The following is a 19,221-nucleotide window of genomic DNA, read 5'->3' on the forward strand; positions in this document are numbered from 1 at the left end:
GTCTGTCTTCTGAGGAGGTCATTGTGGTTTTTGCAATGGCACGTCAGAACTGGCGATCAACGAGTAGTCCCTGGGAGCGGAGAATCCATGTCATGTTCTTCACAGCCTTCAACACATTATCAATGATAATAAGCACCTTGCCAAGATCTTCCCCATGCCTTCAAACAACCACAAACCTTTAACATTGTTCGCAGCAAACTACCCTGCCTTCAGGACAACATTGACGACAACAGTGTGCAACCTTGTCATGGCAAGCTCTGCAAGACATGTCAGATCTTCAATATGGACACTACTATCACATGTGGAAACATCAGCCACCGTGTGCATGGCAGATAGTCATGTGACACGGCCAGCATTGTCTATCTCATATGCTGCAGGCAAGGATAACCCGAGGCATGGTATATTGGTGAGACCATGCAGACGCTACAACAATGGATGAATGGACACTAACAAAAGCCAGATAGGAGTGGTCCCTCCAAGTGTGGGAGCACTTCAGTGGCCAAGGATGTTCAGCCTCTAATCTGCTAAACTCCAAGGCGGATTGGGAATACACAAAACGCAGAGTCTGACAGCCAAGTTTGCTAACCATGAGGAAAGCCTCAACTGGGATTTTAGGTTCATGTCCACTATCAGTGACTCCAGCACACTATGCACACTCACACACATGCATACATACACACACACGCACTCATTTACACAAACTCTCACTCACTCTCTCTCTCTCTCTCACACACGCGTACACATACGTGAATTTGCATTTGAAGATGCACTCTATTTTGTTCAAAAAGCACACACTTTATAGACAGTCAGTCAATGTGGTATTTTATAAATTCCTACTTTAGAAACAAAACCAGTCTGACTCCAAATCAAAATGCAAACAGACTCTAAACAAGGCCTCACAGTTAACATGCATTGTCTGACCTAAAATGTTGCCTTCTTTGCACCGATAAAACCTTTCATTCTCTCAGGACAGTGACTTCAAAGGACTTCAAGGATTTACATATACATATTAATCAGTTAAAACCTTGTAACTGATGAAGGATTTAATAGCATCTTAAGTTTGTTTAATACACCTTCATCAGTGGTGTGATCCTTTGATCTTTTACTGATAAATTCTCTGCCTGATCCTACCTTTCCTTGTAACACCTGAAGAAGGAATGAGGCTCAGAAAGGTTGTGTTTTCAAAGAAGCCTGTTGGACTTTAACCTAACCCAGAGGACAAAGATTTAAGGTATGGACAGGGGTTGAGGGGATGGCAAATGTATGGTGTAGTTTAAAAGAGATGTGCAGAAGGTAAGTTTTTTCACACAAAGGGTGGTGATTGCCTGGAATAGATTGCCATAGGAGGTGGTGGAAGCAGACACAATAGCAGCATTCAAGGAACACCTGGACAAATACATGAATAGGAATAGGATAGAGGGATATGGATTCTGTACGTGAGGACAGTTTTAGTATGGAAGGGCAAAAATGTGTCAATGCAGGCTTGGAAGGCAGAAAGGCCTGCTTCTATACTGTATTGTTGTTTGTTCTTTGATACTTGCTTAGCAGCCTGCTGGAAGGTGAGTGGTATCAGAAAGGAGGCTGACCGCTGTCAGTCACGCAAAGTTGAGGCAGGGAAGCTCGTTTTGGGAGTCTTATGTGAGGCATGCAGTTGATGTGGTGATTGACAGTAACTAGTGAATTGCCTGTGTCGTGGTGTTATTGGCCTGAGACATATTGGAGCACCTAGCCTGCCACTTAATTTGCTATAAATTGTGATGGCATCACTCCTGATGTTTTCCCAAGGATTTAAGGTGTCTTCGGTATGCTGTCTATGGCTCCAACACCTACATAAGGCAACACTGTAGATCATGACCCTGGTGCCAGGCTTGAGGGCCTTGTCATCAAACAGTCTTTTTCTTAGATGGTTGTGCTGGCATACTGGAGGTGGTGATGAGTTTCTCATCAATGTTACTGTGTGAGGCTCCCACGTTATGAGAAATGACACACATAACATGATGGGGGTCAATCAACAGCTGGTAGGATAGAAGTATGCAGCAGTGAAACAGGCCCCTCAGCCCACCGTGTCTATGCCAACCAACAAACCTCAAACTACATAAGTCTTATTTACCAGCACTCAGTCCATCGCCTAACATGCCCTTTTGTTTTAAGTGCTCATCCAGATCCTCTTAAATGTTGCGAGAGTGCCTATCTCCACCACCCTTTCAGTCAACACCTTCTATATTTCTGCCATCCTCTGGGGTGAAAACAATTTTCCTCAGATTCTTTCTGAACCACTTATATTTCATCTTAAACTTGTCCTCTAGACTTAGATTTGTCTGCCATGGGGAAAAGATTCTCATGATCTACCCTGTCTATGCCTCTCATAATTTGGTATACTTCAATCAGACACCGCCTCAGCCTCCTGCTCCAAGGAAAACAATCCCAGCCCACTCAGTCGCTCCTCCTAATTGAGACTTTTCGTCCCAAGCAACATCCTGGTGAATTTCCACTCTAACATCCGTCCAATAATGTGGTGACCAGCACTACACACAGCATTCTGTGGCCTAACCAGTACTCTATAAAGTTGCAACACAACTTCCCTTCTTCTATATTCTTCACATCCAGTAATGAAGGCAAGCATTTTGTATGTCTTCCTCACCACCCTGCCTGTGTTGCGACGTTCAGGGGCTTGTACAGTTTAAGATCCTTTTGTTGCTCAGTACTCCCTGGAGGATTCTTTGCTTAAAGTCTTCCTTTACTAGGCCTGCCAAAATGCATCACTCATACTTATCAGGATTAAATTCCATATGCCCAATTTACCAGGTTATCAATATTAAACTGTATCCTGGGACCATCCTCCTCATAGTTAACACTACCACCAATTTTCACGTCATCTGCAAACTTACTAATTATACCTGCTATGTTCACATCCAAGATAACAAAGTGTGGAGCTGGATGAACACAGCAGGCCAAGCAGCATCTTAGGAGCACAAAAGCTGACGTTTCAGGCCTAGACTCTTCATCAGAGAGCCATTATCACTTTATCCCATTTATCACATGTTCACATCCGAATTGTTTATGTACATAGCAAACAGCAAAGGTCACAGCACCAATCCCAGTGGTAAACTGCTGGTCACAAGCTTTCAATTACAAAACAACCCACCACCAATGCCCTTTGACTCTTCATTACAAGTTTGCTAACTTGCCTAATATCCCATGGGCTCTTTTTACCTTTTGAACCAGCCTTCTATGTGGGACCTTGTCAAAGGCTTTACTGAAGACCGTGTAACCGCATCAACTGCACTACCTTTTTAATATATTTAGTCAACTTTTCAAAAAGATCAATTCTTACCAAGCAAACTTTTTTTTATTGCAGGGCACTCAACATTAATATTTCTCAAGTTATTTTACGCTTTAAAACAATATGTTCACAGCAACACATTTAGTGACTCAGAGATAGTAGAAACTGCAGATGCTGGAAAATCTGAGATAACAAGGTGTAGAGCTGGATGAACACAGCAGGCCAGGCAGCATCAGAGGAGCAGGAAGGCTGATGTTTCGGGCCTAGACCCTTCTTCAGAAAAGACTCATTAGTTTTTATTTTAAAAGAAGTAATCTTCCCTATTGAAACTTCATTTGCAGCAGCTTGAGATCCAAGATCAAAACTGATACCGAATTTTTTTTTAAAGACTCAAGTTCATGCAATCATTCTCTTGAAGACCAATGGTTAGAATGAGTGGGGAGAATAGATGTGCTTGAATAAGTGGATGTCACAACTTCTGAGAAGGGAAAACATTGTGACTCTTACATTTCATTTTGGTTTTGCAGCCTTAGATGAATAGGACTGAAATATCCATGTCAACTACATTCAAAACATTAATACTGCTGTTCCCTATTTTTGTGCTTGGGCATACGCAGAAAGTCCTGTCAGTTATTCCTGGCAAGTTCTACATGCACTGTTTGCATTTTAAGCCATTTTCCATATTTTGAAAAATTGATGGTTCGTTGTAAATTTAGATATATTTGAGCTGATACATAATAAAACAATAGCAACTGTTATTCATTGGCTGCCTTCCCTTCTTAGTCACTCTAAGGACAAATCCGTGATGCACTCTTTTTTTTCTCCCTATGGTGGATCAAGTACTCCTGAGGTGAAAAGTCTAAATGAGGTTTTGGAGCATAATGTTCAAGTTTGGCTTTGAACAGATTAGTACAAATCTTATGTAGAGTGCAGATGAAATATGTTTCAGCTGCTTAACAGTAATGAAAATATGTTTTAAGTATTATATCTATATGCAATATGTATAGGATATATGTTTGTGATGTATATTTATAAGCATACACACAATATAGCAATGGAACATACTTTAATTGATACTTGCTAAGACTAAAATGATTGTATAATCACAAGATGAAATTAAATTAAACCTAATGTGTCTGTCTAATATCTTTTATTGTATGATAGACCAATTAGAACAGTGAAAAACATTTAAGGCAATGTGTTCTTGCCAGAAGACGGTCTTGTGAAATGAGAGACCATAATTATAATCCATCACAGGCACACAAGTACAACTGTACTTAAAAGGAAGACTGAAAATATACTGCAAATTAATTTTAAAATGTTCTACATCTCCCAAATATCCTTCAAAACAAAAGAACAAAAGCACGTATAATTAATCCGGCTGTCAGGAATTTCAGAACAATAGATTTTCTCATATGAAATACTTAAAACCTGAAACCTGTGTAAAAAACTTGTATCTCCGAGAAACCACACGCCTGTCACAATCATAACTGCACTTGTCAAGGTTAGGTTTGAGATTATTTTAAAAAAGAATTGCTTAATTCTCAGAGGGCTGCAGCAGCATTTTTGCAAAGAAAAAGATTTTAAAAATTAGCAGAACCAAAATAATTTTAAGGTGGTCCATTTTTTAAATTTTGTATTTAGAGGTATAGTTCTTTATAAAGAGGAAGAATGGATAACTAAATCATACATTGCAACTCAGATTTTATATGTGCCTCACTGCACAAACCAGACACAAATAAATTGTTTGCATGCACGTGCATAGCTTTATTGTCAGACCCAATTGTTGGGTCTATTTCCACTATCATGCTTGGCCAATAAGCTTAATCAGTTAGAACATGAAACACATTGCAAAATTCCATATGTAAGTTATACAGTGGCATGTTTGAGCTGATGGGCTTGGTACAACTAGTGCAAATGACTAAAGTGTGTAACTAAAGTAAAGCACCTTTCAGATGGCATTCCTACATTTCATACAAAGCTTGATCTTGTGAAAGGCACAGATTGCTCTTGAACAAAATGATATCCAAATTACATCAATTTTCATGTAATGTTGAATGATAATGGCTTTAACATTTTATGCTTGAGCTATTGGCCACTGCCTTCAAAATTTTGCGTGCTGCAAACCGCCTCATTGACAAACCTGATGGCAAGTCCTGGGAGGGGAATTAAAGGGGCAATTGCAACAAAGGGTCACATACTCTCACAGTCTCATGTTATCAGCTATTGGGGCTATAGGATACTGTTCTGCTTACTGTAAGCAAATTAGACACAGGGATCCATCAAAAGGCCCCTCCTAACCCTACAGTCAAGAGATCTAATGCCTGTTTCAAGTGTTCACCTTAAACTTCTACAAAATTGGTCGAATGAAATTGGCAGTTCCCTGAATGCATATATAGTATAGATATAGGCCATTCATTGCTTCAGGAGAATATATACACAGGGTTTGAAGAACATGAGTTACAGTTAGTATGTCCAGAAAAGGGATCATTAGATGGTTTGGGGTATCTTTGATTAAACATACAAACATACAAACAAGAGTAGGCCATGTGGACCTTTCCCATCATTCAGTAAGACCATAGCTGATCCGATTTTAACCTCAACTGTACATTTCTGCATATCCTAATTATCTTTCATCTCTTGGTTAGCAAGAGTTTATCTATGCAGTTTTAAAAATATTTAAAGTTTCTGTACCATTGCCTTTTGAGGAGGAGAATTCCAAAGAGATTCAGTTCTCTCAGAAGAAAAACACATTTCCTCATTTCTACTTTAAATGGGCAGCCATCTACATTTAAACTATGACCCCTAGAGACTCACAAGAGAAAAACATCCTTTCAGTATCTGCCAGGTCAAGTCCCCTTAGGATTTTTTTTGTTTCAATTAAGTCACATCTGAGTCTGCTAAACTCCAGAGGATACAAGTTTTGTTTGTCTAGCCTTTCCTCAGAATGCAATCCACTCATTCCAGGTATTAGTCTGGTAAACCCTTTCTGAACTGCTTTCAATGCATTGCTAATGGCTACTTGGAAATTTTGAAAGCTGCTATAGTCATCATTGCATTACTCTGATTTTCTTTAATCTCTTTTTACCAGATTTCTGCAGCAAACTTATGAATACTACAGTTAAATGTCTAGAAGCAAAAAATTGTCTGTCGTTCTATTTGTGAATTAGGGTAAGAGAAGGATTTAAGGCACATTCTTAGACCAGGGGTTAGCTAGCATTACCTACACAGTTATAACTAGAGATTCAAGCAATCTGCCGAGGAATGCCTGAAGATACATGTCTTCATTAGTTTCATTTCATCAAGAAAGCAACAATAAAGCTGTATTGTAACTGTAGGCAACATCAAGTGCTAGCAGGAGTGAGGGTGATCGCAGACCTGAACTTTGCATATTTTATATGCAGCTAAGATACTTCAGTGAGCATTAGCAACACCAGTTGTTAGATAATGCAAAGGTGCGTCATGTAAGACACATTGAATCATAGAGTGGCTACAGGACAGAAGTGGCTCATTTGGCCCATCATGACAATGTTAGCTTTCAGTAAGAACCGCTCAATTAATCCCGCTCTGTCTATCTTTTCCCATGGCTCTGCGATTTATTTTTTCTGCTTCTCCAATTCCTTGAAAAACCCAATTTTAAATGCCTCCAGTACACAGTGTTCCAAACAGTAACCTCTCGCTATGTTAAAAAGTTTTTGTTCATGTCACCTCTTGTTCTTTAGCAATCGTCTTAAATTGGTGTTGGCTTGCTTTCAACCCTTCCATCAATGTGAATAGTTTTCTTCGCTATCCACTTGACTTCAGGCCTCTCATGATTTTAACACCTCTATGAAATCTCCCCTCAAGATTCTCTTTTCTAAGGAGAACAGTCCAGTTTTGCACATAACTGAAGCTTCTCATCCCCAGAACCATTCTTGTAATTCTCCAAAGCTGCCTTGCCCTTCCTAAAATATGATGCCCAAAATTTGACATATTGATGAAGTTGAGTCCAAACATATGTTCCACGAAGAATCCTTGATATTTGAACTTGCTTTTCTACTCTGCCTCAAAATACTAGGATTGAGTGTAGCTTTTCAAACACATCCACAACCTGTCAGACAAAATTAATTTGTAGATGTGAACAAAATCAAATTGACAAAGTTAACAGTGAGGATAATTTATTCAGAATGGTTTCTTCAAACAATTTGTGTGGAACCAACCAGGAAGCAGGTTGATTTTGGTCTGGTAACATGTAATGGGACAGGATTAATTAATGATCTCCTGGAGAAAAAAAAAGTGATCAATAAATAATTCAATTTCACTCGCAGTTTTAGGGTGAGAAACCTGGATCTGAAAATAATATCTTAAACTTAGTAAAGTCGATGTAAAGTTATAAAAACAGAATTGGTTAAAATATATAAAGAAGCAGCAAAAGGTGTTTGAAGATGTATTTCATAACTCTGAAAGATAAACCACCTGTGGTGAACTGAAAATGTTATAATGGCATTAAATTAAAGGAAAAGATGTACAATAACATTTGCAGTAGACCATAAAATTGGGAATATTTGAAAATTTTCAAGAATGGCTTAAAAAACTAGTATTAGAATAAGATAAAGCTACTAATAAATATAAAAGAATACAGTAGGAGCTTTCACAAGTATATATAGCAGGGAAAAGCATTAATGAGATACCTTTGGTAAGAATGTAGAACAACATTGAACACAGAACTGTACAGCACAAAAAATGGGCCCTTTGGCCCATAAAATTGTGCTGACCATGACACCAAATTAACCTAATCCCTTATGCCTGCCCTTGATTCTTATCCCTCCATCCCTTGCTTATCTAAAAGTCCCTTAAACACCGCTATCACCTCCTCCATCAACCCTGGCAGTGTGGTCCAGACTTCTACTACTCTTTGTGTTTAAAAAAAAATGCCCATCACATCTGCTTTGAACTTTCTCTCTCTCACCTTAAATGCCACCTAATTTTATACATTTCAATTCTGGTAAAAAGATTCTGACTGTCAACCCTACCTAAGAATCTCATAATTATATTGAATGCTATGAAGTTCCACTCAGCCTTTGCAGCTCCAGAGAAAACAACTTGAGTTTTTCTAGCTTGTCTTTATAGCTCCCACCCTCTAAACCAGGCAGCATCCTGGAAAAACTCTTCTGCATCCTCTCCAAAGCCTCGACATCCTTCCTGTAATGTGGCAACTGAATTGAATGCAATACTCTTAAGTGTGGCCCAACCAAGGTCTTATAAAGCTACAACATGACATCCTGACTGTTTTACTCAATTCTCTGACCAAAAAAGGCAAGCATGCCATATGCCTTCTTTCCCACCCTATTTACTTATGTGGCCACTTTCATGGAGCTTTGGACTTGAACCCCAAGATCGCTTGAGATATCAATGCCGTTCAGAATCCTACCACTAACTGTATACTTTCCTTAACAATTGATCTCCCAAAGTGCAGCACCTCAAACCCAGATTAAACTCCATCTGCTATTTCTCTGTCCATATCTACAACTGATCTATATCCCACTGTGTCCTTTGACAACATTCAACTTTATCTACAAATCCACCGATCTGCACACTTAGTAACACACCCATCTACATTTTCATCCAGGTCATTTATATGCATCACAAACAGCAGAGGTCCCAATACAGATCCCTGTGGAACACCACTAGTCACAGACCTCCAACCTGAAAAACACTTTTCCACCAATACCGTCTGCTTTCTATGGACAAGCCAATTCTGAATCCATACAGCCAAGTCACCATGGATCCCATGCATCCCATGGTGAGTGACAGTTATAGGATGAAACTGGGATATTAATGATGGGAAACAAGGAAAGGGCAGAAAATCTGAATATCCATTTTGTACCTAATCATGATTAAAGATACAGAAACCATCCTGGTGTAGGAGTAAAAGGGAGAGAGAAATTTAAAGCAATCGCTGTCACTAGAGAAAGCAGTATGAGCAAGGCTAAAGGCGGCATAGTGGCTCAGTGGTTAGCACTGCTGCCTCATAGCACCAGTGACCGAGGTTCAATTCTAACCTTGGGCAACTGTCTGTTTGGAGCTTGCAAGTTCTGGCCATGATTGTGTGGGTTTCCTCCAGATGTTCCATTTTCTCCCATTGTTCAAAGATGTGCAGGTAAGGTGGATCGGCCATGCTAAATTGCCCATTGTGTCTAGGGCAAAAAATGCAGGGATAGGGTATAGGGTGGGTCGAGGTGGGATACTCTCCGGAGGGTCAGTATGGATTTGATGGGCTGAATAGCCACTTTCAACACTCAGGGGATTCTGTGGTTCTCTGATCAGACCCCTGGACTTGATAGCCTGCAATTGCCAGTATTAGAGGGAACGGCTGCAGAGATAGTATATAAGTTGATTGTGATCTTCCAAAGGTTTGCCAGTTATAGAATCATACAGTGTGGAAACAGACCCTTTGGTCCAACTCATTCATGCTGACCAGATATCCTAAATTAATCTAGTCGCATTTTCTATCATTTGGCCCATATCTGTCTTAACCCTTCCTATTCTCATAGTTCTGGAAAGCTTCCACGAGATTGAAAATCTAAAAATGTTGCTTGCCTATTCAAGGAAGGAAAGAGAGAGAAAGCAGGAAACTATAAGCCAGCTACTTCAACACCCATCATTGGGAAAGTAAGAATAATCATGTTTTTAATTTAAGAAATGTATAGAGAGTTGGAAGTCAAATAACTTACATTGGAAAATTAGTTAAAACGTTCAGTGATCACGGTAAGAATATGCAAACTATCAATCATGTATTAACAAAAATAAGCAAACAAAATTCAGCAGGTAATGTCAAAGTGTTGAACTGGAGTTAAAAGAAGAAAATATCTGCTTCCATAGCTAGTTTTTCCTGTAACAGCTCACTAGCCTGAACTCGTAAGCAATAGTTTGAAGGACACTGCTGTGCCTCAACCAAGGCTAGCAAGGAGATTGTCAGCAGGATTTTCAACTTTTTGGAGTGGTATGGGCAGTGGTGAGAAAGCCAGCAAAATATAATGAGAATTAAATAATTGGAATGTCAATATTGAGAAAAAAATGTTCCTAATCTTTTTCCTTAAGCTTCACATGGTGACTTAAGAATCTCACGGTTATTGCTGACTACTTCTTTCTCTGCATTTGAATTTCACTGATCCCTCAGTATGCCTCATTTCACTACTTCTAATTCTCTTGTTCCTCCCTAAGAATCTAAATGACACAAATGCCTGACTTTTTAAATCACTGTGCATACCTAGCGACTAGAACTTGCTGATTGTTTGTATGGCCTACATCCAACTCTGCTGCCTCGACGATTTTCCTGCATGGCTCCCTCCTCCTTGACCCCCATCATCCATACAAATCAGCATTGTTAAACCACCAATCTCATTGCAACATCATGTCTGCTGTCAAAACAACTCCCAAACCATTTTGGCCTTTCAGGAGTTCAAGGACACTAGTGGTTTGCATGTTTCTGTCACTTCGCATATAAGGAAAGCCTCCAAGTTGCTGGATTATACAGGTGAGAGTCTTGCTTGTGCATTCTCTGAAGGTTCGATGTCATCCTTCTCAGAAGTGGAAGTGGAACTGAAGGGTCCCTGACAATGGTATCTTTTTGGCTGATGCTTACTGGATATTGCTAGTGTCTGCATAGGAGAAGGAATTAGTTGAGTTGTGACAGCAGGTAGCACAGCACAATGGAAAACAATGTGTCAGTTGGACGCTGAAGTCTCTCAATCCCGACATGAGTGAATGTGCTCTTCTCTGGCTGGCTTGAGAATTTCCCCTTCGTATGGAGTAGGGAGTCTGATAACTCCCCTCCCCCAAAATGTTTGTTGTTTCCCCAGATTGTGAGTCACTGTTTCCTGCAATGAGACAAAGGGAGGATTGAGTATGATGCAAATGGATGCAAGGAGGAGGTTAGTGATGATTTGGCAGCAGATTAATGTTGGAAGGTCCTTGCAGTGGCGAGCACTTCCTCCTCTCCTGCTTGTGATTCCATGAGACGGCGACCAGTGAACTCAGATGCATAATTTATGAGTTTAATTGTGGAAGATTATATGAGAAAAGCTGCTCTGACCCATTGAGGTGTGAATCTCAATAGGTAAAACATTATAACGGAAAATGGAAAAATTCAGTCTTCTGAACTGTATATATGCAGAGGCAGGAGGAAGATCACTTGGCCTCGAGTTTTCTCTCGTTATGTTCACCTCCTCCCTAGGGTTTTATATGGGTCTTTTGGACACCTGCCATTGCTCCAGAAGAAAATCTGGGAAAAAAACATCACACGCATGTGCCCCTTTCAAGGTTCCTGTTTCCCTAAAGATGCTGTTATCCTCACAGAAATTGTGTTCACAGCTTTTTGATTGAGAAACAAAGGACTAACATTTGTATAATATATTTCTGTAATGTGTCCCTATTGTAAATCAGAGATCATTGTAGTAGTAAAAGTATCAACTGTTCTGATCAAATGTCATAATCTTTCCTTTAATGAGACATGGTTTGCTCATGTAATTGGCAAATTTCAAAATAGGTTCAAAGAATACTCTTCATTACGTATTTTATACAATCTTTAACTCTGCAAATGATCGAAATGGCAGTTGAAATTATAGAAAAAAAACCCACTGTAGAACGTGTCTGTTCAGGATAAAGGGTTGGTTTTCAAGTAAATGATGTGTGATGTGTTTCAGTGTTAATCAGATTGGATCAAAGTTGAATCTTGATAAAACTAAAGCTGAAACTTTTCTTCAGTAATTTGAAATAATGATTGCGAATCAGCAATGTTCTTTCTACCCTGCTTGAATTTCTTTGCCATTGAACTCAGTGGAAGTTTCTGGAATATAATCAGTCTAGAAACGAGATACCTATGATGGAGGATGTTTTCAGCACTGCAACATATGTAAATAGATAGCAATAGCTACCAACAAATAATTTGGTCAGAGATAATGGGAACTGCAGATGCTGGAGAATCCAAGATAACAAAGTGTGCAGCTGGATGAACACAGCAGGCCAAGCAGCATCTCAGGAGCACAAAAGCTGACGTTTTGGGCGTAGACCCTTCATCAGAGAGGGGGATGGGGTGAGGGTTCTGGAATAAATAGGGAGAGAGGGGGAGGCGGACCGAAGATGGAGAGAAAAGAAGATAGGTGGAGAGTAGAGTATAGGTGGGGAGGTAGGGAATGGATAGGTCAGTCCAGGGAAGATGGACAGGTCAAGGAGGTGGGATGAGGTTAGTAGATAGGAAATGGAGGTGCGGCTTGGGGTGGGAGGAAGGGATGGGTGAGAGGAAGAACAGGTTAGGGAGGCAGAAACAGGCTGAACTGGTTTTGGGATGCAGTGGGTGGAAGGGAAGCGCTGGGCTGGTTGTGTGGTGCAGTGGGGGGAGGGGACGAACTGGGCTGGTTTTGGGATGTGGTGGGGGAACGGGAGATTTTGAAGCTGGTGAAGTCCACATTGATACCATTGGGCTGCAGGGTTCCCAAGCAGAATATGAGTTGCTGTTCCTGCAACCTTCAGGTGGCATCATTGTGGCACTGCAGGAGGCCCATGATGGACATGTCATTTAAAGAATGGGAGGGCGAGTCGAAATGGTTTGCGACTGGGAGGTGCAGTTGTTTGTTGCGAACTGAGCGGAGGTGTTCTGCGAAGCGGTCCCCAAGCCTCTGTTTGGTTTCCCCAATGTAGAGGAATCCACATCGCGTACAATGGATACAGTATACCACATTGGCAGTTGTGCAGGTGAACCTCTGCTTAATATGGAAAGTCATCTTGGGGCCTGGGATAGGGGTGAGGGAGGAGGTGTGGGGGCAAGTGTAGCACTTCTTGGGGTTGCAGGGAAAGGTGCTGGGTGTGGTGGGGTTGGAGGGCAGTGTGGAGCGAACAAGGGAGTCACGGAGAGAGTGGTCTCTCCGGAAAGCAGACAAGGGTGGGGATGGAAAAATGTCTTGGATGGTGGGGTTGGATTGTAGATGGTGGAAGTGTCGGAGAATGATGCGTTGTATCCAGAGGTTGGTGGGGTGGTGTGTGAGAACGAGGGGGATACTCTTTGGGTAGTTGTGGCGGGGGCGGGGTGTGAGGGATGTGTTGCGGGAAATGCGGGAGACGCGGTCAAGGGCGTTCTCGACCACTGTCGGGGAAAAGTTGCGGTCCTTGAAGAACGTGGATATCTGGGATGTGTGGGAGTGGAATGCCTCATCGTGGGAGCAGATGCGGCGGAGGCGGAGGAATTGGGAATAGGGGATGGAATTTTTGCAGGAGGGTGGGTGGGAGGAGGTGTATTCTAGGTAGTTGTGGGAGTCGTTGGGCTTGAAATAGACATCAGTTACCAGCTGGTTGCCTGAGATGGAGACTGAGAGGTCCAGGAAGGTGAGGGATGTGCTGGAGATGGCCCAGGTGAACCGAAGGTTGGGGTGTAAGGTGTTGGTGAATAGGGTCACTGTCCATTTTAAGGAAGTTACTCCTGTGAAATTACATGAATGAATGAAACTCACAATGGCAACTAGTAAACAAAATCTCATGACCCAGCTTTAGTAATCAGTTTAATATCCTTTATATACACATACAATTTAATTTCCTTTTTTTTAGTGCTTGTATAATTTCTAACTTATTTAGGTCATACAGGGCTAGTATTTTTACTAACATTATTAACTTAAAAGATAAAAGGACTAACATCTCTTAATTATGCTAGCAGATAGCATAGACACTAATCTGAGTAGCAGCCAGAACTTTGCAAATGCTTAGACAATTAAACAATTTCCTGCTTTCCCAGGACAAATGTCACATAAATTTCCGTGTGCAGTAGATGAAACTGTGTAACAGTTAATAGTACTGTGTAATAGTGATAGAATTTTAATATATGTAAGAATTGTACTTCGGGATTCCATCGCTGCCCCAAAACATGCTATTGCGGATGCTCAAAAAGAGGCTACTTTCGCCACTCACCAATTTCGGTCATTATTTGAAACACGATCCCACAGCTTACTGCTTCAGAAACCCATGTTGTCATTGGACAATGTCCCTTAGTTGGCCACCTCCGAGAAAATGAAGACATACTTTTGATCCCAACATCAGGAAAAAATGGTGTGATAGACAAACTGGTATCCAGAGTCTCAAACTATTTCCTGTTGACCTTTATTTCATTATTGTCAGTGTACTATTTACCTTGGTGAATCTGCAGTTATGAGAGTTTTTTTTCAGCTAGCAGATCAAGTCTTGTTTATCAAATCAGTCCTAGGGTTGGTGAAATGAATGTGCAACCCTTGAATGAGCTAGCAATGAGTCAGGACAGGAGAATGGTTGTACTTCTGCTGCTGGCCTCAACAGAAAAATATTTTAAATTTCATAAACTGTGTTTTTATCAAGTTTCAGCTATCCATACAGATTGCAATAGAGATCCTGTAACTGACAGAGATGCCCAATTTATACTTCAGCCTGATTCAGAATGTGAGAAGGTTTAATTTCAAAACAATGGAGCTGCATGAACATGAAGGAATTTGTAGAATGTTGTTTATAAAAGCTGGGAGAAGCAAGAGATGAAAGCCTGGAGAAGCATAACAGAAACAATCAAAATAAAGATTTCAAGGGAATTAAGTTGTAAACTAGAGGTGAGAGGAAGATTGTAAATTGAAGTGTGCTTTTCTTTTATATAGAAGTATGAAATGTTGTTTTCAACAAACCATAGGAATAAAAAATATCAGCTATTTACTTGTCAGGTAAACAGCAGGGATTGAGGTGGAGTTGGTGGAATGAACAGAGTAGGAAATGACAGATGCATCTTAGAATATAATTGGTCATCGATGAAATATAGTAGACTTGTAGCTATGTCATGCTCCTAGTATTTGTCCAAGTCAGTATTTATCAAGGAATGTTAAGTACAAATTATGTTCAGTACAAATTTAGTTTTCATGACCTTTCACACAGATTTTAATAATATAGTTGTGGAAGTAGCCTCTCTCACTGAGTTCATCGTGCCTCCAGAATGAGTTAAACACTACGGCACATTTTTATTAATTGCACCTGTTTGTAGCCCTTGGGCATTGAAGGGGAAAGAAAACCTCTCAGATGAAGGTTTCTTGCACTAAAGTGCAAGGATATTAGTAATCCTCTTTTAAAACGTTGAATATTGAAAATATTTATTTTACTATAAACAAACTACATGAACAAATGAAACTAATAAACGCTTTAGAGTAGTTTGCTTGAAGCAATTAGGTGTATCTTAAAATTGAGTTACTCAAAAGCAATGGACTAGGTGTTCTTATTAAAAATACTCCTTTTTTGATAAACTCACTTCCAGCTGCATTCATGTAAACAATATATAGCCATTCTTAAATATATTGAGGAATATTCTTACTACAAGAACAATAATTATGTACTAAATCTCTGCCCTGATTTGTGACTGCTTTAAATGAGTAATTATCTAAATGAGCTGGAGCAGAAACCTGAACTCCAGCACACGTTGCAACCCAAGTTGACAGGGTTGTAAAGAAGGCAAATGGTGTGTTGGCTTTCATTGGCAGGGGAATTGAGCTTAAGAGCCATGAGGTTATGCTGCAGCTCTCTCAAACTCTAGTTAGACCATACTCGGAATATGGTGTTCAGCTCTGGTCACCTCATTTCAGGAAAAATGTGGAAGCTATAGAGAGGGTGCAGGGGAGATTTACCAGGATGCTGAGAAAACATGATGTAGAGCTGGATGAACACAGCAGGCCAAGCAGCATCAGAGGAGCAGGAAGGCTGATGTTTCGAGCTTAGATCCTTCTTCAGAATGGGGGGAGGGGGAAGGGGATTCTGAAATAAATAGGGAGAAAAGGGGAGGTGGATAGAAGATGGATAAAGGAAGAGATAGGTGGAAAGGAGACAGACAGGTCAAGGAGGTGATGTTAGAGACAGTAAAGGTGAGTGTAGGTGGGGAGTTAGGGAGGGGATAGGTTGGTCCAGAGAGGATAGACAGGTCAAGGAGGCGGGTTGAGGTGAGTAGGTAAGAGAATGGGGCTGGGGCTTGAGGTGGGAGGAGTGGATAGGTGGGAGGACAGGTTAGGGAGGCATGTATGAGCTGGGCTGGTTTTGGGATGTGGTTGGGAGAGGGGAGATTTTGAAGCTTGTGAAGTCCACATTGATACCATTGGGCTGCAGGGTGCTGAAGTGAAATATGAGACGCTGTTCCAGCGACCTACGGGTAGATTCATTGTGGCACTGCAGGAGGCCCAGGATGGACATGTCATCCAAGGAGTGGAAGGTGGAGTTGAAATGGTTTGCGACTGGGAGGTGCAGTTGTTTGGTGCGAACTGAGCATAGGTGTTCCGCAAAGCTGTCCCCAAGCCTCTGCTTGGTTTCCCTGATGTCGAGGATGCCATCTGGAACAGCTCTACACCTTGTCATCTCAGATTCTCCAGCATCTGCAGTTCCTACTACCTTTACCAGGATGCTGCCTGGACTGGAGGACAGGTCTTATGAGGAAAGGTTGCGGGAGTAAGTGCTTTTTTCATTGGACTGAAGAAGGGTGAGAGGTGACTTGATCGAGATTTACAAGATGATGAGAGGCATAGGTAGAGTGGATAGTCAGACTTTTTCCCAGGTCGGAAATGACTATTATGAGGGGGCATAATTTTAAGGTGATTGGAGGACGGTATAGCGGAAATGTCAGAGTGATGGGCGTGTGGGATGTGCTTCTGGCAGTTGTAGCGGACTCAGATACTTTAGAAACTTTTTAAAAACTCTTAGAAAGGCACATGGAGGAGAGTAAAATGTAGGGTATGCAAGGTAGTTTGATCTTAGTAGGATAATAGGTCAGTACAACATCGTGGGCCGAAGGGCTTGTACTGTGCTTTCCTGTTCTATGTTCTATGTTCTAAATAGATGGAGATTCTGACTTATGTCCAAAGCAAACACATTTGAATGTAAAAATAATAATGGAGTTGGCAGTTTGTTAAATGAAACTAAGACCCAGTGAAACTCAGTAAACCCAGACTCAGTGGATTATGGTTGATTATCCGCCGTTTAGTTTGTTCCAAACTAACCTTGAAGCTTCCATCAATGCATAAAATATACACTTTTAAAGTTGTAATATTTTGACAGAACCGCAAACCTCTAATCATTGTATTCAAATTGCTTTTTGATACAGGCCCACTTTGAAAGCCCAACGGTGGTGCCGCCATCTCCTCTATCTTTGGATGGATTAAATGAGGCTGTGTCAGGCTTTGACACTTTAGAAGAGCTGATCAAGTACTTGGAACCAGAGAGGTGGCAACTGGATTTGGAAAACTTGTACAAACCAACCTGGCAGATGCTCGGAAAGGCTTTTGTTCATGGTAGAAAATCCAGAGGCAAGTGTTCTCTTTCATTTTCTGTCTTGCCAAACATTATTTGATTTTCACATGTGCAGTAGTGTTGCTTGGAGACTAAGTATTCCAAAGAAAATTATTCCCAATTTCAACCAAGATAATGAATCTTTGAAACTAGGTAAACATTTTTCACATTTTAAAATTCAGTGAACATTATGTTTTTTGTAGGACTGCTTCTAATTTGTTGAATCGTGACTTATCTTGCTTAGTTCTTTCAGAATCCAATTTATCAGTTATTAATTAAAGTTCGTAACTAATATTTCCATTTGGCATTTCCATACATGTTCCTTCTGTTTTTCGAATCAAATATGAGCTTTGTAAATAGTCGGTGTCACAGAATATGGACAAATATCTCAATTTCAATGAACAGCTTTTGATGAGTCACCATTTGGTAATCAGTAAAGTGGAGCAACACACTATAATGCAAAAATAACAACAGAGCATCCCTGAAACACTGAATAAGTCAAGCAACATTTGTAGAGACAAAATCAGAATTACCTGGAAGGATTTTGACTAGCAAGGCAGGTAGCTTGAATTAAGTAATTTCTGAATAGCTGGACCATCCCTTTAAGAATCATGAGAATCATGATGAACAGTATTCAAAATAGCTGTTAGGAGTTGACAGTTTTGTAATGAACAATAGTAGATGGCCTATCTACTGAAACGAAGACAGAGAAATTGAAAGAAGCAACTGAACAGTCAGAGACAGACCATATGAAACTGAGAGAAGGGAGGCGATTAGAAGCAAAATTGAGTACTTTTTTTCATTCTGGATTTTTTTTTAGTTCTAGTTCCAAAGGAAGAAGTACAGATTGTGATGTGCTGGAAAAAGAGTTATGGGAGCGACCCGAGTAGATCTGGAGCACAGAATGATCCTTAAATTCCATAAAAGAATGGGTACCCATGGCTCACCATTTATTTGGGATATTGTATCTCATTACATTAAAGGAGAAATTACTCAATGAGAAAATGAACTGAGCCTGACTCATGAGATTGGTGGTGTGCTGGGGACTGGTTCAGACTTTAAATTAAGAAAGCAGTTGAGAGGACTCTGAGTCCTTTGGGAGATGGATCCCTGCAATTCAAGACGGAGCAGAATTTGTAAGGTATGTCCAGGAGGGTTTTCTCGAGCAGTATGTATGTAGTCCAACTCAGGAAAGGGCCATATTGGACCTGGTGCTGGGGAATGAACCCGGCTAGGTGGTTGATATTACAGTAGGAGACTACTTTGGAAATAGTGACCATAATTCCGTAAGTTTTACATTACTCATGGACAAGGATAGGAGTGGTCCTAAAGGAAGAGTACTAAACTGGGGGAAGGCCGACTATACCAAGAGGAACGTCGATTGGGAGAAACTGTTTGAAGGTAAATCCACATTTGATATGTGGGAGGCTTTTAAGGAGAGGTTGATTAGCGTGCAGGAGAGACATGTTCCTGTGAAAATGAGGAATAGAAAAGGCAAGATTAGGGAGCCATGGATGACAGGTGAAATTGTGAGACTAGCCAAGAGAAAAAAGGAAGCATACATGAGGTCTAGGCGACTGAAGACTGATGAAGCTTTGCAAGAATATCGGGAATGTAGAGCGAATCTGAAAAAAGGGACT

The 19,221-nt window shown here is 40.7% G+C and overlaps 1 protein-coding gene across 1 annotated transcript in view; it reads left to right on the forward strand.

Moving 5' to 3' along the window:
• The window catches only part of pdgfc (platelet derived growth factor c), a 386,544-nt gene that overhangs the window by 302,452 nt on the left and 64,871 nt on the right, over positions 1-19,221 (forward strand). The window contains exon 4 of the mRNA XM_048534929.2: positions 17,397-17,598. Coding sequence (XP_048390886.1) covers positions 17,397-17,598 — 202 coding nt within the window. The remainder of the gene's footprint in view (positions 1-17,396; positions 17,599-19,221) is intronic.

Source organism: Stegostoma tigrinum, chromosome 1, assembly GCF_030684315.1.
Source record: "Stegostoma tigrinum isolate sSteTig4 chromosome 1, sSteTig4.hap1, whole genome shotgun sequence".
NCBI classification, from domain to species: Eukaryota; Metazoa; Chordata; class Chondrichthyes; order Orectolobiformes; family Stegostomatidae; genus Stegostoma; species Stegostoma tigrinum.